Below are 20,951 nucleotides of genomic sequence, written 5' to 3' on the forward strand. Positions count from 1 at the left end.
ACCTACACTGCCCAGAAGAAATACACTAACATCTTCTACAACCCCACACAGCGAAACGTCCCCCACCACATTTCTCAAGTATAAAACCCACATCTAAATATTTTTCTGTTTTTTTACAGTATTGGGGAGCTTCACCGAAGTGAAGCCTCAAAAAATTGGGTACAAACTCGTAAATGTTCCTCTCCACGGAAATCTTTAGTAAAAGGCGAAAGATTTATACGATCTGAAGAGAAACCAGAGTATAACACACACCCCACAGAGGCCCTGCCCGGGCAGCAGCATCCCCTCTTTAACACACGGTGACCCCGCCGGCGGCTGGGCAGCGGCACCCCCCGCTCCCTCCGCCCATTGCACCGGCCCGACAGAACCGCGATTCCGAGCAGCGGCACCCGGGACCCGGACCAAACCCAGCCCGGCGGGCGGGACGCGCGTACATGCGCGCAGTGCATCATGGTATGCTAATGAGCCTTCCCGGCCGGCCGGCTCAGCGCCAGGGAGGCCCCGCCTCCGAGCTGCGGCTGCAGCCCCTGGCACGCGGCTCCGCCTCCCTCCCGGCTCCGGGCTGGGCGCTGCTCGCTCCGCTTGGCGCGCGGGCAGGGCCGGGGCAAGGGCCGCAAGGAGGGGGAGGGGAGCGCAGCCGGGTGCGTGCCTGGCTCCTCGGGGCAGGAAAGGACACGCCCCCTCCACGCCTGCTTCCTTTCCAGAGGTGGGAGCTGCCCCGGGTCAGTAAATTGGGCAGAGCCCCGCGGGCAGGCTGAAGGCGAAGACACAGCCCCGGGTGAGCTCCAGGGTCGCTGTGGCCTTGAAGTGACTCTTGCCGGGCTCACTGAGCATCTCGCCATGAATGACGCCGAAGCCTGGTTTCCACCTCGGCAGACAGCACCGGGGATGACGTGCAGCACAGGGCTGGCTCCTACCTTCATGCTGAACTTCCAAGTGCATGGAGCGTAGCACGCCTAGCACGGCATCCACAATGCTGGGATGCACTGCTCCCACGATGGCCTGACAAGGAAAGGAAGCAGAGGGGTGTTATTCCTGCCGGCTCTGCCATCTGCAGCTCACTGACCTGTTCACACATGTGGGATCCTCAAGATGCAGAGAAGTGCACAGCACTGCTCTGGGAGGCTCAGGGAAATGGGCTCTTGGGGCCAATTCTGCAACCCTTAGTAAAGCTGGCGAGCCCTAATTCTTGAACCAGACGATGTGTGTAAGTAGTCACCGGTGTCATGGTTGCCCAGTCCAGCCCCAGGGTTCTCAGCACTAAGGACTGCAGCCATTGGGGCAGCAAATTATTAATTACTATTTGATATTTTGAATATGGCACCACCTAGAGGCTTCAGTCAGGATCAAGGCCCCACTACGCTAGAGGCTAGACAAAGAGGTAGAAAAGTTCCCTGCCTTGAAGAGCTTACAACGTAAGACGACAAGCGTCATACAAAGTGTGGGGAAAAGGGAGACAAAATATCTTAAAAATCTCCATAAAATGCTTTGCTCCTCTCAAGAATCCTCAAACCTGAGCATGAGGGTCATTGATCAACTAATTAAAGCACTAGAACTGCTTTAAGATGTTAATAGTGCTCTGTCTGTGGACCCCCTCTCTCATGTGGCATGTAACAGAAGAGCTGAAGACATACATTTTATGTTCAAAGGTCAAGGCTCCACTGCCCTGTAGTTTTGGGGGTGGTGGCAACCCCCACCCTTCCTTGATGACAAGGGACTGAAATTTCAAATGGGAGAATGTTGGAATTAGGTTCAAGAATGCCAGACTGCACTACAGCAACCACCTACCTCGCTGCTTAGCCTTATGTTAGTCTGGGTAATTAACACACAGCTAGAATTGTTTATGTAAGTGCATATTTCCAGGCCAGAGAGCATGTAAGAGGAGCCAGAAGACCACAACCCCATTCTCTCAATTAAACAAAAAGTACAATCAAAGTGCACGGTGTAAAACGGTAGTGCTAAAGGCCACAGGGTTAATCCTGCATGCCATTCCCTTTGATAGCAGTTGAAATTCCCCACAGAGTAAGGGGGCAGGACATGTCTTTCGAGGCATGTCCTCTCCTACAGCCGAGGACATACATTTTCATACCAGGCTTTCACAATAAGTAACCGATTGGAGGAGGAGGAGGGGAATTATAAAGTTAGGTCTTTTATATTCAATTTATTTAAAAGCAGCATATTAGATCCTGATGGAGCAGGGACTGTGGAGACAAAAGTAGCAGCCTTTATACACTCAGCACTTGCTCACACACAGCCTTGGAGTTTAGCATCTGTGTTACTGAGAGGGAAACGGTCTAAGGGGAGAATTGTTCATGATTGCATTATTCAAATCAGACAGAAGACAGCTCTGTGCATCTCATTTCTTTTCAGTGTGTTCTCAGAGCGTACACAATGGAATTGCTAGGGAACTTGTAGAGCATACCCTGTACTGATGACATGCAACTCAGTGCAAAAGGATCCTTGCTTCAGGATTCTCTTATCCAAAACTACCTCTGCAAGGAACTTTCAAATTGGGCTGGTTTATGCACAAAGGGTATGCAGCCTTGGACAGGTATCCCACATCAGCTGGGTTTATACTGGGTGTGCTTGTGGGTGCAATAAGCTCTTCTCTAGGTTCCTTAATAATGCAAGAACTGTAGCAGGATTTCCACTCACCTTTAGCCTCCAGATTATGATAGATTCATTATGAAGCAGACTGTTCTGATAAAACGAAAGAATGGGCTAAAGTTTGATTACACCCTTTTCTGCTCACCTGCACAGTCCTGAGTGTCTGCAGAGACAGCTGTTGGGCTTTAGGGGATGTGCATGGCAGCAAAGCAATCAGGCCTTTGTATACTTGGTTCTGATACTTGGGATTGCCATGGCCTAAAGAATCCAACAGAATTTGCACTTGTTCTTGAGTCTCTTCTGACTTGGAATTTGCCAAAAACTCAGCTATTGATCGCACACCTGTGTATAAGAAGTTCCATTGAGTCGCATGGTTGAAAAGCCCAAGTACACACATCTGAGGTTAGACGGTAAATTGGTAATTTTACTGAAATCCAGAAAGAATCCAATACACTGTCCCATTTTAACCACCAATGGAGAGGCAGACCTGGGGAGTAATGTTTAGTCTTGTGAGTTTATCAGTAGCTATTGCACTGATTTAAAATACAGTGGGCCAGATTCTCTGCTGGTATAGAAGGGCAAAACTCTGCTGAAGTCAATGGAACTACGTGCATTTACACCAACAAAGAATCTGGCCCTGTGATGCAAATGGTGCGTATTGAGCATCCCGTTACTAATTCCATCTCATTGATCTCACTGCCAAGGAAGTTGTTCAAATCATAAGCATCTGTCATTGATTGTACTGATGAGTTAGTTCCCTTTTACAATGGGAAAAGCATTTTCATTCGGAGGTGAGAGACTAATACGTCCTGTCTAAATGGACATAAGCCCATTCCATTGATAAGGAACTTAGATGGCACAGCACTTACCGTAGCTTTCACAAATGAGCTCCTTATACTTTCTGCCAGCATTTGCTACTAGCTGGAGTAGCTTTATCGACTCCCTTTTGTCCTCTTCCTTCAGCTGGTTTAGCCCTAGTATTTCCAGGAGAGTCAGGACACCTCCAACCTCCAGAAATTCAATAAGGTACCTGTGGCTACAGAGATGAGGGGAACAAACCAGAAAACAGAACACACTTCGAACAAAATCTTCCTTCCTCAGTTCCCCAAATTACTGGGAACCTTCTTTCTTCCTCCTTGCCTCAGTTTGTGTCTAAGCTCCACACCAGAGAGGACAGGTACCAGAGGCTTGACTTGGAACCCAAATGTGAATGCCCCACCCAGCAGTATGATGTGCTCTGACTAGTGAGATATTTACCTTTGAGTGTCCACATTTGGATACTGAACTACAGGCACAGAGAACTTGAGTCTCCATACTCAGGGTGCTCAGCAGATCCCTAACTAGTGTGCTAGCAATCAGAGCTCTCCTCAGAAACATGAGGGACTCACGGAGCAATTGCCCTGCATGGGCAACATCATAAAATACTTACAGTATGCTTGGTAAGCAGAAAGAGCCCTGGCTTTGCCCAGGCTTGTGTGAAGTAACATGCAGCATCTCACATCTCTTGCCCGCCCATCACTGATTTCTCTCTTTCTACAGAGCGCTCATCACCATGGTATCTGACCTCTCCAAATTGGGCTCTGATGCCCAGGGACACAATTCAAAACAGGTCCAACTGCACAACCTACATAAGTGTGTGCGGGAGTCCCCAGGCATGGAGAAGGTTCACAGACTGGGGCTCCAGAGACCTGCAGAGGGCATCGGAGAGGCTTGTGCAGTTATGGGCACATGCTGACAGCAGGGTGCTCAAAAGCACAGATCATGGACACTTGCCTCTGACAATCCTTGTAGTCAACTATTAAGACTGGCCCCTCACCTCACAATCCTCACCCTGGGTTGGCACAACTCTGGGATGTTAAAATCCCCCAAACAATTCTCATTGAAGTGACATGGTTATACTCACCCACTTGCAGCTGACAGAAAGATGCCAATGGACTTTAGCTGCAGATCTAGGTATGTTCCATACATGTAGCTGTTTGACAACGTTAAGGAGAAAAGACTCCTTCAAATACTGAGACAATCTTTCACATTAAGCCTGGTCTCTGCACCTGCTCTGGTGGGCAGGTTGGTGGCAATGTGTGGCACTGCACCTGGGGAACCTGTCTTTGGGAAAAGGCACAGGCCTTAATTTTCCAGCTTGCTGTGCAGCATGCTCATCCCCAGGGTGGGTGTGAAGCGATTCCCTGCCTGCAGCACTGATGGGCTTGGCAGGGAGCTGACATTTTGTCCTCAGCTAGAAGGATGGGATGTCCTGATGTAGGACCTGTGAGAGGGGAAGGAGAAAACAAGGGTAATCTTGCAGAAACGTCCATGTTACCGAGAGCTGGGTTATGCTAATGCTCTTGGTGTAGAACTGCCCTCAGATTCCAGCTTTCATGGGCTGAACTCTTCTCCCTGAACAATTGAGCTGGATGCAGGTATTTTCTCAGAGAGGGGCTACCTTAAATCTCATTGGGGAAAAGAACATTTGGGAGAGACTCTTCGCCTCTCTCACCCCCCCCTCCCCCATCTCCGCTGGCATCCCGAAGAAGTAGATACGTCAGCCTGAGCCAGGCTGTTAGGCGGGCCAGAAACAAGCTGGCTCCCTGTGAGAATTCCAGCTCCAACTCTGGCCCGGTCTTGCCTTGATTCGCCTTAATGAAATTGTCCAGAATGTGGCTTCGAGCAGCTCTGCTAGCATTGTCCCACTCCTGCAAGAACCCCATCAGCCTGCTGATGGCTGCTTGCTCTTTTGTGGAAGTCATGATCGATTCTGTCCGATAGGAGAGAGAGAGAGGTTACAGAAATCCTTGAAGATAAATGTAGGCTGTACAAATGAGTAACGCCAACACTGACGATATTCTCCCCTTCTCGAGTGCTTTCCAGCTAATGAACACAAAGCACTTGACAAGCATCAATTAATGTTCTCTTCCTTTAGTTCCATTGTTATCCCCATTTTACAACTGGGGAAACTGAGGCATAAAGAGATTACCTGATTTACCCAAAGCCCCATGGTAAAGCTGTGGCAGAGCTGGGATTAGAACCCAGATCTCCTGATTGAACCACAAAACCATCTTCCCAAGAGCAGTCGGCCTCTCAGATGTGAATAATTTTCTTAATCTCAGGTTCTTGCTAGTTTCCCAGTATGGATATTTGATCATGTGGCTGGCCCTGCCGGAGGGTAAGTAGGATGAAATAAGAGCAGAGATGTGCAGAGCCTTGATGGTGAAAGGGTGGATTTGGGAGGCTTTTGCATTTTGGACAGTTGTCCTAATTCATGTCTGATTAGTTAATTATTTAATTTCTCTGCAAGCGCCCAGAGCTTTCAATGGCATATTTTTAAATAAACTGGGGAAAAACTGAAATAATACGCCAAGGAACAGGGCAGCTACAGAAGACCGTAACTGACCCAGTGACCTTCAATACAGTAATTTTGCCGAACATTTGAGACATATTTGGTCTCTCTGTCTCCCTTCCCACTTTACAAATTTTAAAGTGCAACTAAGTGCTGGTAAATAGTGCAGATTGACATCTCTGGAAGTGAAAGTCTGTTTACGCACACAGGCTCCAATCTTGCAAACATACATGCTTGATTTAAAACTTGTGAGTAGCCCCAATGTGGAGTTTAAAGGTAAGCACGTGCATGGATGTTTGTAGCGGCAGGGCCAAAAGAAGTACACCACATGTAGCAACGCTGCAAGCTTTCCTGCACACAACCCTGTCAACATCCTTCATCTGTGAGGATGACAGGGAGTTAAGTCCTTGCCTCTTTCAGTTCTTGGGCCGCTGTTGAGATTGAGGCCTTGTCCACATGAGAAAGTTGCATTTAATTTAAGGTGTAATTTAAAAGCAAATTAGTTTAACTGGACTCAAATCCATCTGGACACTTATTTCAGGGTTTCTCTCAGTTTAATTTAAGTCTATTAGGTCCCTTGGGCTCATGCCTATTTCCTATCTGTAAAGTGCCTAGCATTTGTCCACTAAAAACGCGATTGAGATTCCAAACCCATTTCACAAAAGGCACCAGATGGCTGCCCATTGGTCACTTTCAGTCACTACTGCCTGGGCAGGACTGAAACCAATGACCTAAAGGTGAAATGCTCCGTAGCTCAGTGTATTAAAAAAATAAAACAAAAAACAATCACCTTAGAAAGTTGGATAAAGAAATAATTCCGTGGCATTAAGAGGAGTTGGTATTTCATTAGGGAATTAATAGTCTGCAGTTTGTAGGAGTCTGTGTCCTTGGCAGAATGTTTTCAGGATCTCCTTTGAGGGAGAACAAGGTTTAAAATAAATCAGTTTTCCCAAAATAGTTGTGATTGAAAGTGTTATTAGCCATAACAAATGTTAGTGCTGATGGGAGACTGGCCTGTTAGGAGCCCTTTGTTGAAAGTCATATTTCACAGTATCATGAGCTTTTCCTGTGATTTACAGAATATTTGTGAAACATTACGTGCAAGACTCATGATTGATACTGAGAGAACGACTAGTGTGTAGAAGGAATGAGGATTTCACAGAGACTGTTCGCATGAAATTTACAGTCCCATAAAGGGCTCCTATGTCCTCTACAGAGATCTAGTTAAAAGAACTTTACAGTCTGAAGCATTCAAAAATTGATTCTAAATTAATGTTTCCACATTTATGTTTGAGATGCTAATGGTATGCTGCTATCCTGTTTTTATTAGAAAGCAGCAATAATCTTCAGTGTTCAGAAAACACCATCACCAGCTTCTGGACAGGAGGATTTGAGGAATAAAGGGTGCTTTCCTATTGTCCAGCTGGGCAGAACAGTTGATCTGAAAATGATCATACAATGCTCCTAACTGAGGAAACAATGGTACCAGACTCTGGCTGTTATAATAATGCCATGTACCTGTATGGTTCTCTTCATCCAAAATCTCCAAGTGCCCTACAAATATGGATAAGTAGTCATATTATCCCCATTTTACAAATACAAAACAAATGCACAGAGAGGGGAAATGACTTGCTCCAAGCTCACATAGCAACTCAGTGGCAGAGTCAGAACAGAACCAAGTCTCCTCACTCCAAATTGTCTGTTTTAGCCACCCAATGAGCTGCCTCACTCATCTTGCTAGATCTGATAAGCTTAGCTAGATCTGATAAGCTTAGCAGGGTCAGTACTTTGTTGGGAGGATTCTAAGGAAACGCCAGATGATTTAGGTACTATTGTTAGCTATTTATGTAGCACTTTTCCTTTTGAATCACTTCTGAATCAAGGAGCTAGAATTAAGGGTCCAGGGGTACTGTGCAGCCAGAGGTGTCTGCTTCAGTTCTAAATGGCACCTTCAGTTTTGGAGATGCAGCCCAAGATGAGTTGGGAGACGGGAGTGAAAAGGTTGCTTTAAGATTCCTTTGCACCCACCAGATTCCAGGCTCTGCCCTTGCTCTTTCCCCAGATTCCCTACTCCAGCAGCCCCCCGGGCACCTACTATTCTTTCTCCCTGATTCCACTGACTCCCCCCAGCACCCTTTGGTCCAAAACTCTGGTACCTACTCTCCCTCTAACCCACTTGGCCCCCAAACCCTTCTAATACTAGTCACTTGCCAGTGATTGAATGTCTAACATAGTAAATGCCAGTGAAAATGAGGTGGGATCAGAGGCTAAAATGGGGAAAGAACAAGTTAAAAATTAATTAGACAAGTTAGATATTGTCAAGTCACCAGGGCCTACCAAAATACATCTTAGAATATTCAAGAAGCTGACTGAGGAGATATCTGAGCCATTAGCGATTATCTTTGAAAAGTCATGGAAGATGGGAGATTCCAGAGGACTGGAAAAGGGCAAATATAGTGCCAGTCTATAAAGAGGGAAATAAGGACAATCTGGGGAACTGCAGACCAGTCAACTTAGCTTCAGTACACGGAAAGATAATGGAGCAAGTAATTAAGCAATCTATTTGCAAACACCTAGAAGATAATAAGGTGATAAGTAACAGTCTGCATGGATTTGTCAAGAACAAATCTTGTCAAACCAACCTAATAGCTTTCTTTGACAGGGTAACAAGCCTTGTGGTTAGAGGGGAAACAGTAGATGTGGTATATCTTGACTATAATAAGGCTTTTGATACTGGGTATGTCTACACTGCGGCGGCACTGTTGGTGCTCCTGGATTGATGCCATGGGATCGACTGAGTGGGCAGTGGAGACCCGCTGTCACTGTCACTTAAATCAGCTTCTGTACCAGATGACTGGAGGATAGCTAATGTAATGCCAATTTTTAAAAAAGGCTCCAGAGGCAATCCCAGCAATTACAGGCCAGTAAATCTAATTTCAGCATCAGGCAAACTGGTTGAAACTATAGTAAAGAACAGAATTATCAGAAACATAGATGAAGAAGATTTGTTGGGGAACAGTCAAAACGGCCTTTGTGAAGGGAAATCATGCCCCTCCAATCTATTAGAATTCTTTGAGGGGGTCAACAAACATGCGGACAAGGATGATCCAGTGGATATAGTGTACTTGGATTTTCAGAAAGCTTTGACAAGGTCCCTCACCAAAGGCTTGTAAGCAAACTAAGCAATCATGGGATAAGAGGGAAGGTCCTCTTAAGGATTAGTAATTGGTTAAAAGACAGGGAACAAAATGATGGGATCTAAATTAACTGTCACCATTCAAAAAAGAGATCTTGGAGTCATTGTGGCTAGTTCTCTGAAAACATCTCTTCAATATACACCGGCAGTCAAAAAAAAACTAAGGGAATGTTAGGATCCATTAGGAAAGGGATAGATAATAAGACAATAAATATCATAATGGCAAAATATAAATCTACAATACCCCAACACCCTTGAAAATTTCATGCAGTTCTGGTTGCCCCATCTCAAAAAAGATACCTTAGAAATGGAAAAGGTACAGAGAAGGGCAACACAAATGATTAAGGGTATGGAATATCTTCCATATGAAGAGAGATTAAAAAGACTGGGACTGTTCTGCTTGGAAAAGAGATGGCTAAGCTGGATATGATAAAGTTCTATAAAATCATGAATGGTGTGGAGAAAGTGAATAAGAAAGTGTTATTTATCCTTTCACTGAAGAACCAGGGATGACCCAATGAAACTAATAAGCAGCAGCTCTAACCCAAACAAAAGGAAGTACCACTGTCAACCTGCAGAACTCATTGCTCGAAGATGCTGTGAAGGCCAAAACTGTAACTGGATTAAAAAAAGAATTAGATCAATTAATGGAAAATAGCTCCATCAATTGCTATTAGTCAGGGTGTCCCAAAGCCTGTGACAGCCAGAAGCTGGGATGGGATCACTAGATAATTGCCCTGTTCTGATCATTCCCTCTGAAGCACCTGGCATTGGCCCCTGTCTGGAGACAGGATTCTGGGCTAGATGGACCATTGGTCTGAGCCAGTGTGGCCGTTCCTATGTTATGTTCTTCTGTACCGACCAACCCCCCCCCACAACCTCCCCTCCCTGCCTGCACCCACCTACCCACCCCGTCCCCACCCTCCCCCCACCCCTCCTGCCACCCCCATCCCCTGCCTGCACCCCCACCCACTCCCTGCACCCCACCCCTTCCTGCTACCCCCAGCCCCCTGCCTGCACCCCCCACCCACTCCCTGTACCCCACCCTGTCCTGCCACCCCCAGCCCCCTGCCTGCCCCGTCCTGCCACCCCCACTGCACCCCCACTCCCTGCACCCCACCCCGTCCTGCCACCCCCTACCCACTCCCTGCACCCCCACCCACTCCCTGCACCCCACCCCTTCCTGCCACCCCCAGCCCCCTGCCTGCACCCCACCCACTCCTGGGGACCCCCTATCCAGGGGATCGTTTCCACTGGCCTCCCTCTCACCTCACCTCCCCCCGCCAGAGAGTGACTCTTCGGCTTGATGGACATGCCAGAGGAACAAACCACCGGACGCCCGCCCCCAGCCTCCCACCAATGGCTGGCCTCATTCCGATCCAGTGGGCGGGGCGCTGGGGAGGAGGCGGTTGCTAGGGGCGCAGGTTCTGTTATCCCAGGAGGGGCGCGTTGCTAGGACGTGAGGTCACAGGACACGGACCTTGGTCGCTCCTATTGGCTGGCGTCGCGGGGGCGGGGCGGTTGTTTCCGGTGTGGAGGGCTCCACCCGCCTCCGCCGCCGCCGCAGCAATAATAGAGAGTGCGACCATGGGGGGGAAGGAGCTGGACTGTACCATCGAGCTGCCTCCGGAGAGCGGGCTGGGTACGGGGCTGGCCCGGGGCGGGCTCCCCGTGTCCCTCGGGGGCGGGGCGAGGCGGGGGGCAGCGCGCTGTGGGCCTGAGAGTCGGGGGGGCGGTAGGGGCGGGTGTCTGAGCCCAGGGGGTGAGGTGAGGTGATGTGAGGGGGTGGGTGTGTGAGGGGGGGGGGGGGGGGGCATTGGGGTGAGGTGAGGGGGTGGGTGTGTGAGGCCGGGGGGGGGGGGGCGTTGGGGTGGTGAGGGGGTGGGTGTGTGAGGTGACGGGGTGGGTGTGTGAGGCCGGGGGGGGGGGGGGGGTTGGGGTGTGGTGAGGCCGGGGGGGGTGGGTGTGTGAGGGTGTGTGGGGGGGGTGTTGGGGTGAGGTGAGGGGGTGGGTGTGTGAGGCCGGGGGGGGGGCGTTGGGGTGAGGTGAGGGGGTGGGTGTGTGAGGCCGGGGGGGGGGGGGTTGGGGTGAGGTGAGGGGGTGGGTGTGTGAGGCTGGGGGGGGGGGGCGTTGGGGTGAGGTGGGTGGGGGCGGGTGCCTGAGGTGAGGGGGTGGGTGTGTGGGGGGGGGGGGGTTGGGGTGAGGTGAGGGGGTGGGTGTGTGAGGCCGGGGGGGGTCGTTGGGGTTAGGTGAGGGGGTGGGTGTGTGAGGCCGGGGGGGGGGGGGCGTTGGGGTGAGGTGAGGGGGTGGGTGTGTGAGGCCGGGGGGGGGGGGGCGTTGGGGTGAGGTGAGGGGGTGGGTGTCTGAAGCCAGGGGGGGGGGGGCAGGTGTCTGAGGCCCCAGGCGGAGGGCTGCGAGTGTGTGATGCCCCCACGGGCTGTGCAGTGTGGGTACCTGGTAGCCCAGAGGTGCTTGGGAGCAGGGGTATTGCTGTTGCAGGATTTACCCTTAACCTTTCTGTCTCATATTCTTGGTAGCAAAATAATCCTGTTCCTGATCCTGGGCTGTGCTCCCTGGTGGCTTCAGGGAGAGCTGGGGATACATGGGGCTCCTGCCTCCTTTAAATCACGTCTTCCATTGTGCCTGGGAGTGTTCATTAGAAACCGTTATTTCTGGCCAGTCGGTCTGTGTATGGAAGCCATACGCTGGGCAGGGCCAGACCGTCAGCATGTAAGCATACTGCTGTGACCCAAGTTCTTCTTCAGCTGGTGTCTGTCACTCTAGTTCCATCACATCTGATATTAAATTGGAAGATCTTTGGGGCAGCGACCACATCTTTTTATCCCTTTTTAAAGGGCCAAGAGCACTATTGGGTTGTTTTAAAATCAAGACAAAACTAATATCTATGGGCTTGTCTACAGAAGGAGTTATCCCTGATTAACTCGATGTGTGGACGCTCTTATTCTGGAGCAATAGTGCCTTGTTCCTGTTTAGCTTAACCCACTTTCAAAGGATAAGGGCTAACCACATGTGTAGACAAGCCTTAAGTAACCAGTTAAGCTGGAAACATTTTTTTAATGAAAACGTAAGCTTCTCCAAAAAAATCAATGAGCCTGTTCCCCTCCACATATGCTGAAGGAATAACTTGCCATTTGCTACTGGTAAATGGATTTTTTTTTTAAATTTAGAAACATTCATAATGCGAGCTTCCAGTTTTTAACACCTTTACCCCCTTATATGCGTCCTACCTTGCCCTGTAGCATTTTGTCCTCCTTTACACTACAAGTTGTTTGGGGCAAGGTTTGACATTTTCAGTCTTGATTGTATTGCAACACAAATAATATGGCAATAATAGCTAAATCAAAAACTGACAGGCTACAGAAGGAATCCAGTTAAGGGCAATAGTTGTAATACAGGCTTGATGGTGGGGTTAAAAGCACTATCCTTATTAAGTAGTTCGGTTGCAGTGTCACTTTGATTCTAGTGGACTAAAGGGCAGTTTCATTTTAAAAAAAAATCTTGATTATTTCAGACACTAGTCCAGAGAGAGGAAACAGAAACAACCGACCTGTGGTAATTCTTCTGGGGTGGGGTGGCTGCCGTGATAAACACCTGGCAAAATACAGCACCATCTATCATCAGAAGGTGAGTAGATCATTCATATTTTTATGCCGATATAAGGCTGTAGTGAGGCTACCTGAGGAGTTTTCTCCCGTGCACCCTGGTGAAAAGACCCTACTTCCTCTTGCCACTCCAAAGAAGCCCTAGAAGATTGTGTCAGGCTTTATTTTTGTTTGATAACTCCTTCCATCTTCAAGTAGCATGTTGACATTCTCTGCACACTGTCTTTAAGACCGTGGTTACATGTGCAACTAAGAGGCAGGAAATGCTTCCTAAAAGGAATTTTTTTTTTGTCTTTCTCTAAGTTTCTGAAGCTTTTAAGATTTTAAAACCTGTGTAAATCTTTATCCACAGAACAGGTATAACATGGGCAATGAATGTGCAAGCTTCATACACACAACTTCACCAATATGGCAGGTCCAACTCTAAGAGTCAAAGGGAAGTTCCTGGCTTATTCAGCCTTTGGCCTTTCTTCTGAGACTAACAAGTGTGCTGGTTGTGGTGGCTTTTGTGATCTGGTTGCCTCGCTACTAGGGATTGATCTGATGCCCCTAAACTCATTTCACACAATCTACGGAACAGCCATCAGTTGGTAACAATGTTCAGTCATTACCAGCCTGGACTGGATTTGATATAGTGACCTAGAAGGGGAAGGTTCTGACTGTGTCTCTCTATTGCCAATCCCCTTTTTAAAACATCTTGCTTTGTTGGTCCATGGAATGATGGAAAGTGTATGGCTTTTGGACCTAGTGTAATTTAGGCACGTTATTACTCATCTCTTTCTCAATAGGCAAAAATGGACTTTGTTTTGGATCCAGATTTGTTGCAAAGATAGATGCCAAAGTTGAATATTATGCAGCATGACTGCCTCACATTACAGCCTCTGAACTGTTAATGTTTAACCTGACATGTGAGATCCATAATTTAAAGTATGTTCTAATACAGAATGACTTGTAACTGGACATCTCTGGATTAGTAACAGCATTTCACTGCTCGATTGCTACTGACCACAGCATTCCACAGCTGCTCAGTATCCTACCGGAAATGCATTTGGTGTCTCAATCCCATTGCCAGAAAGATAGGTATTTGCATTCTAAAATCCACAGTTTCATTTAGTCCTAGCTAGTTCCCTTTTAAGCAGTCTTAGCAGAGACTGTAAAGATGGAATGAGCCATGGAGAATGAAGTCCCTTCTGACCCTTATGTGATGAATATTTAACAATTTACAAGCATTTAAGCCACACGACTACAACTGATAGAAAAATTTCCATTGAAATTTTAATGGAAAATTGGGGTTTTGACTAATTTTTTGCAAAAAATGTCTGTCTTTAGATATTTGTAAATAAATCAAACCCCCCAAAACAGAAAAACTTATTTGTATGTGGTGCCACTGTTGTACTTCTCTTGTCTTGTGTCCCAATTCTCCTCTGTGGGTTGAACTCCCCAGCTAGGCTGCACCTGCTATATGCTGCTTTATAGATAAAAAAAAATTAAACAGATCTTTGCACCAGTGATTTTTGTATCCTAAGGGCTTGATAACTACAAATGCAGAATGGTGGGTGCTTTGCTAGAATAGTTTCTATGTAACCACTATCTCAGCTATATTTATACAGAGAATGAGCAAAAGCTTCAAACAATGAGATGTTGGAGGGTTGATGAGATGGGAAGAATTATGTGGGAGAGTTTGTTTTTGCTGTGCTTCATTACAGTTATTTGAGTGGTTATGTTACCTTGGCTTTTTATTATTTTTATTACTATTATTTTGGGGTTTTATTTCCTTCATTCCCAGATCTCCTAAAAGAACTTTTGAATTTTTATAAATAAAGCTGAAGTCATAGGGTGGTTATAGACTCAGGAACTGAATAAGGAGGCCACACCTGATAAATCATGATGGCCTTGTGTTCTGCAATGACAGGGGGAAGACCCCAACTCTCCTGCCAGCTTCTCGCTATGTCTGGGTGGCAGCTTGCTTAGCCTGTGGGAGAAGATAGCTGCTGGGCAATACCAAGTACTGCACTGCCCATCAGTCACCCCTGCTGGTCAAATGAGCATTGGTTACATGCTCCAATGGGACTCTTGGCAAAGTTCGCTTTGGCCAGAAGGATGATGGGCAGGATACAGACCCTCGAGAGTAGGAAACCCAGGGGAAGTATATGGTTCTAAGAGGGATGTGGGTGGACCTTCCTTCCGTGAGGAAGTATGAATGCAAAACCCAGATGATTTAAAATTATTAGAATAGGTGAAGATTTCTTCCTCACTTCTCTCCAGTCTCCTCTGGATGTAGCTCTGGAACAGAGGGCTGTTTTGATACCTTTTCTCTGCATTTCTCAAGCAGTAAAGCCCAGGGATGCCTTTGCCGAGCTAATGTAAAAGATTAAGCGTTGATAAAACTAGCTTTACCCACATTTAATTAGAAACTTTTGTGGGGGTCCATTGCTTCAGCACCTGGGTGCCTGACATGACTAAAATCTGCCATTAGTAAAGAGAATACTCAGAGTAACACAATGCATCTCTCTCAATATGGGGGTTTAGCTGTACAGCCCAGCAGCCCAAGCTCTCTGGTACGTGGAACCAAATTCAGTAGTTTCTGCTTATTAACAATTCCTCAGTTGCCAGCGAAAGCTGCCATTATCCGGCAGTTGGTAATAAGTGGAAAGCAGCTTTGCAGGGCTGCAGCCAGGGAAGGAGGCACTGGGATATACCTTCCCTGGCTGCAGACCTGTCTGCCCAGAGGCTGGGACTTTCTACAGGAAGTGGGGGCGCTGAGGGCCTGTAGAGTTGCATGGTGCCTCTCCTTGAGCTCCCTGGGGGTTTGGACTCAGCATGTCCCAGTGCTTCCTTCCCTGGGTGCAGGGTTCAGCCTGGAGAGGTACTGTGCAGCTCTGGCATCTGGGCTGCATCCCCCACTCCTTCTCTGCTCCATCCCCTTACTCCTGTGCTTTCCCTGGGCACAGACAGGTTTGCCGGGCTACCCAGGGACAGGCTGAGAGCTGGCTGCAGACAGGTTTGCAGAGTGGCAGTCAGGGAGTGGATGTTCCAGCAGTTCCTTTCCTGGCTGCAGCCTCGCAAACCTGCCTGCAGCCGGGGTCTTCCTTCCAAAACTTGTTTATAATCAGCATGGCATTGCCAATATCCAAATCCCATTAACATTAAAGGCAATGGGATGGGATTGGTTCTCGGTCAAATGTTGCTATTAACCAGAAGTTGTCATAAGAATGACCATACTGGGTCAGACCAATGGTCCATCTAGCCCAGTATCCTGTCTTCCTATAGCGGCCAATGCCAGGTGCTTTAGAACAGGTAATCATCAAGTGATCCATTGCGTCAGCCATTCCCAGCCTCTGGCAAACAGCAATCCCTGGCTAATAGCCATTGATGGATCTATCCTCCATGAACTTACCTAGTTCTTTTTTTGAACCCTGTTATAGTCTTGGCCTTCACAACATCCTCTGGCAAGGAGTTCCACAGGTTGACTATGCATTGTGTTAAGAAATATATCTTTTGGGTTTTTTTGTTTTTTTTTTAAACCTGCTGCCTATTGTCAATATCCAGGTGGCTTACCTGTTCTATGTAATGTGCAGCCCATGATGGGTGTCTGTCTGTTCTTCCCAGGGGTGCATAGTTGTCCGCTACACAGCTCCATGGAAGATGATGTTTTTCACAGAATCCTTTGGCATCCGGTCCCTCCGAACCCTAGCTAGAAAGCTCCTGCAGCTGCTCTTTGACTATAAAATTGCAAAGAAACCCCTGCTGTTTCATGTATTCAGCAATGGCGGGGTCATGCTTTACCGGTACATGCTAGAGCTGATCCACACGCATAGGCAGTTCAGCAGCCTCAAGGTGGTGGGCACCGTTTTTGATAGCGCCCCAGGCAGAAGAAATGTGGTGGGGAGCATGCGTGCTTTGGCAGCTGTCTTGGCGTCAACTAACGTGCTGCTCAAGTATTGCATCCTGCTTGCCTTCGCCATCCTGGTGGTGGTGCTGCGGATCCTGCTGTATCCCATGACTCGCTTCTTCCATGAGAGCCATTATGATGCCTTGCTGAAAGAGCCCTCGAGGTGGCCTGAGCTCTACCTCTACTCCAGGAGTGACAGAATCATCCAGGCCAGTGACATAGAGCACATGATTGAGGCACGGCGGCAGCACAATGTTTCCGTGAAAGCTGTGGACTTCTCAGACTCGGCTCACGTCAGTCACCTGAGGGCATATCCCTCCTATTACATCAGCCTCTGCACCTCTTTCATGCATGACTGTGTTGGATGCTCATAGGTTTCACCAAAGCGGGGATAGCAAGTGTCTGCGTATACTCTCTCTCCACTGAGACCACACTGGAAACAAACTGCTCTCTTTCTGCCTCTTTCTTTTTTCAACATCTCTCTGCTCACAATAAAATCCTAACCCCACCCCCTTTCCTCAGGGGCTGAAGGTACAGAATTGGCATCTAGTACACAGCTCGATGTCTGAAGTCTCCAAATCAGTTGTTGGGTTACTTAGAGGTGATGGTGCAAGCAGAGCCAAGAAAGTGAAAAATGAATGTAACTTACATAATAGGGGTGACCTGACCCCACTGAAGTCGATGGGAGTTTGGCTAGGGGCTTTAATGTGAGTGGAATTTCACCATAGGAGACCAGAGAAAGGAGTGAATTAATCTGACTTGGGGAGCATTACATCCTCCTTCTCATACTTACTTATCAACTGTTTCCCTGCTGCCTTTCACTTCGTAGTCCCTGGTGTATAACTTACATCACTGTTGGCATCCACTCTCCGTCTTGTTACGCTGCAGCAATTCTGTGCCATCTAGCAGCAATGGCTCTCTAATTAATTATCCTAGTTTCTGTTTTGTTTGCTGCTGCTTCCTCCATCCCACACTGAGTTAGTAAAAGCTCTGCAATGTCGTCTCATCCTCCCCTCACCACCCCCCACTAGCCTTCTATTTATACCCCTTCTCTCTCAGTCCTGTATTGTAGTCACAGTCAGAAGGACAGGATGAGACTCTTGGCAGAGTCTTTAATAGGGCAGACCAATGCAGGTCCCTCTCTATCCCTGCCCTCAAGACACTGCAGCTCAGCCCTACTCCTAGCTGTAGAAATCAAATGCAGGGTCTCCGAAAGGGCGGTGCCTGGAACTAGGACCAAACCCACAGCCTGGCTCGATCGAACAGAGCTGGGGCAGAATGACCAAGGGGCTGCTCCCTTGCTGGATGGTTCAAACCCCTGTCACTGAGTTTATTTAAAGCTTTTTGCTGAAGAGAAAAAAAGAATTGTGAAATATCTGATGTGACTCGACATTTGGTCTTTGTTCCTCTCCCCTGATGCTTCCCCCTCATTGCTGAAATCTTTGGGTGAATAGTTGTGCTTCATTGTGTGGATTTACCATGGTGTAGATTTATATTCTACAAATACATTAGAAACAAAGGGAAGACTGAGGACAGGGTAGACCTGTTACTCAATAAGGGAGGAAAAACAATAACACAAAATGTGGAAATGACATAAGCGCTAAATGACTTTTTGTTTGTTTTCACCAAAATGTTGGGTAGCAATGGGACATCTAAGTTAACGAATGCCAGTGAAAATGAGGTACTAACATAGGGAAAGAACAAATTAAAAATTACTTAGACAAGTTAGATGACTTCAAGTTACCAGGGCGGGATGAAATGCATCCTAGAGCACTCAAGGAGCGGACTGAGGAGATATCTGAGCCATTCGCGATTATCTTTGAAAAGTCATGGAAGACAGGAGATTCCAGAGGACTGGAAAAGGGCAAATTTAGTGCCAATTTATAAAAAAGGAAATAAGGACACTGTGGGGAATTAAAGACCAGTCACCTTAACTTCCGTACCCAGAAAGGTAATGGAGAAATCAATTTGCAAACACCTAGAAGATAATAAGGTGATAAGTAACAGTCTGCATGGATTTGTCAAGAACAAATCTTGTCAAACCAACCCAATAGCTTTCTTTGACAGTGTAACAAGCCTTGTGGGTAGGGGGGAAGCGGTAGATGTGATATATCTTGACTTTCGTAAGTCTTTTGATACTGTCTCAGGCTTTTTCTACACTTACAAGCTTACAGTGGCATAGCTGTACTGATATAGCTGTGCTGCTGTAAGAGCGCTCATGTAACTGTGTTATGCCGACAGGAGAAATAATAAATGAAATAATAAAACCAGTTCATGAGCAGTAGCTATGTTGGTGGTAGAGTGTTTCCTACTGACACAGTGCTGTGCACTCAAGCGCTTGTGCTGGCAAAACTTATGTCACTCAGGTGTGGTTTTTTTTTCACATCCCCGAGTGACAAATATTTTGCTGACATAAATGCTAGTGTAGACATGACTTTCTCATAAACAAAGTAGGGAAATACAACATAGATGGAGCTACTATAAAATGGGTGCATGACTGGTTGGAAAACCGTTCCCGGAGAGAAGTCATCAATAGTTCACATTCAAGCTGGAAGGGCATATGGAGTGGGCTTCCGCAGGGATCAAAGTTCTGAGTCTGGTTCTGTTCAATATCTTCAATGATTTAGATAATGGCACAGAGAGAATGCTTACAATCTTTGCAGATGACACCCAGCTGGGAGGGGTTGCAAGTGCTTTGGAGGCTACGATTAAAATTCAAAATGATCTGGACACCTGGGAGAAATGGGCTGAAGTAAATAGGATGAAATTCAATAATGACAAATGCACAGTGCTCCACTTAGGAAGGAGCAATCAATCGCACACACTGGAAATGGGAAATGACTGCCTGTGAAGGAGTACTGCAGAAAGGGATCTGGGGGTCACAGTGGATCAGAAGCTAAATAAGAGTCAATACTGTAACACTGCTGCAAAAAAAGCAAACATCACTGTGGGGTGTATCAGCAGGAGTGTTGCAAGTAAAACATGAGAAGTAATTCTTCCTGCTCTACTCTGCACTGATTAGGCCTCAGCTGGAGAATTGTGTCCAGTTCTGGGTGCCACATTTCAGGAAAGATGTAGGCAAACTGGAGAAAGTCCAGAGGAGAGCAACACAAATGATTAAAGGTTTAGACAACATAACCTAGGATGGAAGATTGAAAAAATTGGGTTTGTTTAGTTTGCAGAAGAAAAGACTGAGGGGGGAACATGATAACACTTTTCAAGTACATAAAAGGTGATTACAAGGAGGAGGGAGAAAAATGGTTCTTAACCTCTGAAGATAGGACAAGAAGCAACAGGTTTAAATTACAGTAGTTTAGGCGGTTTAGGTTGGACATTTGGAAGAACTTCGTAACTGTCAGGGTCGTTAAGCACTGGAATAAATTGCCTAAGGAGGTTGTGGAATCTCCATCATTGGAGATTTTTAAGAGCAGGTTGGACAGACATTTGTCAGGGATGGTCTAGATAATGTTTGGTTCTGCCTTGAGTACAGGGGACTGGACTAGAAGACCTCTTCAGGTACTTTCCAGTCCCATGATTCTGTTATGTTATGTGTCTGGGAGCGCAGTGAAGTCATTTTGGGTATCTGTAACCCCCAGTTCTATTTCCCCTACACTGCCCAAATTTCCTGGGTCTTTCAGAAACTGCTTTCTCTTTGATCCTGTAGGGGAGAGTCTTCATTACCAACTAGCATCATTTGTCACAATCCAGGAGACTTGTGGACTAATCTACGCACACGGACACTTCATGCTGTATTACCTAGTCTCTGTACAGACATGTTTGATGGGATGAGCTAAGCTAGAAAACACACTTGTTTGGTTTTTTTCTTTGGAAGGGGAGTGAGGAGTTAAAGTAGGGGAAGGGCTATACTATAATCTGCCAAGGGTGAATTGGTTGAATTATAACTGATCTAACTTTCTGCATGTTAATGGATTCTGGCTTTTTGCTTTTTTTTGGCATGGAGGAGGGTGTAGATGGAATTACAACCCTGGAAAAGATGCCACGTTCCAGCACATAATCTGGGGCCTCTGAAATGATGATAGCTCGCTGAAGGATCTAGCACACCGGGACTATCTGTTCAGCTGTCTGAGAACACAGTTCGTTCCTGTGGTTCTCTGTGCAGCCTCCCATCCTGCATAAAGCCATCATGCTGACTATGGGAGGTTAATGAGTTGTCCCCCAAGCAAGAGCCACTTTGCAATGTCCTAACTTTCCTCCTCTGCAATCCCACAAATGTGAATCAGAGCAGAGTAGTACCTGTTGCTTCTTTGAGGGTCCAGTAGCAGGGTTGGGAGGAAATGC

General features: G+C 47.1%; 2 protein-coding genes and 1 non-coding gene across 4 annotated transcripts in view; 1 reads left to right on the forward strand and 2 right to left on the reverse strand.

The window, feature by feature from the left end:
- Positions 1 to 5,359, reverse strand: part of LOC137166149 (small ribosomal subunit protein eS8) — a 125,117-nt gene extending 119,758 nt beyond the window's left edge. The window contains exons 1-5 of the mRNA XM_067567774.1: positions 5,146 to 5,359; positions 4,511 to 4,579; positions 3,477 to 3,643; positions 2,753 to 2,949; positions 918 to 1,002 (exon numbers count right to left, since the gene is read on the reverse strand). Coding sequence (XP_067423875.1) covers positions 918 to 1,002; positions 2,753 to 2,949; positions 3,477 to 3,643; positions 4,511 to 4,579; positions 5,146 to 5,351 — 724 coding nt within the window. The 5' untranslated portion in view covers positions 5,352 to 5,359. The remainder of the gene's footprint in view (positions 1 to 917; positions 1,003 to 2,752; positions 2,950 to 3,476; positions 3,644 to 4,510; positions 4,580 to 5,145) is intronic.
- Positions 128 to 243, reverse strand: LOC137166222 (U5 spliceosomal RNA). The gene has a single exon (XR_010923590.1). It is a non-coding gene; the product is annotated as a U5 spliceosomal RNA (small nuclear RNA).
- Positions 5,360 to 10,651: 5,292 nt separating the features above from the next.
- Positions 10,652 to 20,675, forward strand: TMEM53 (transmembrane protein 53). 2 transcript variants are annotated; one of them, XM_067567762.1, is made up of 4 exons: positions 10,673 to 10,779; positions 11,675 to 11,867; positions 12,670 to 12,782; positions 16,370 to 20,675. In XM_067567762.1, the coding sequence occupies exon 4, from the start codon at positions 16,406 to 16,408 to the stop codon at positions 17,024 to 17,026; it is 621 nt and encodes a 206-aa protein (XP_067423863.1). In that variant the 5' UTR covers positions 10,673 to 10,779; positions 11,675 to 11,867; positions 12,670 to 12,782; positions 16,370 to 16,405; the 3' UTR covers positions 17,027 to 20,675. The 2 variants fall into 2 exon arrangements, with proteins under 2 accessions (XP_067423862.1, XP_067423863.1); XM_067567761.1 differs by lacking the exon at positions 11,675 to 11,867 and having other exon boundaries at positions 10,652 to 10,779.
- The last annotated feature ends 276 nt before the right edge of the window (positions 20,676 to 20,951 follow it).

This window comes from Emydura macquarii, unplaced genomic scaffold (genome assembly GCF_026122565.2).
Source record: "Emydura macquarii macquarii isolate MOO-44397 ecotype Brisbane River unplaced genomic scaffold, CSIRO-AGI_Emac_v2 contig_2805, whole genome shotgun sequence".
Taxonomy (NCBI): Eukaryota; Metazoa; Chordata; order Testudines; family Chelidae; genus Emydura; species Emydura macquarii.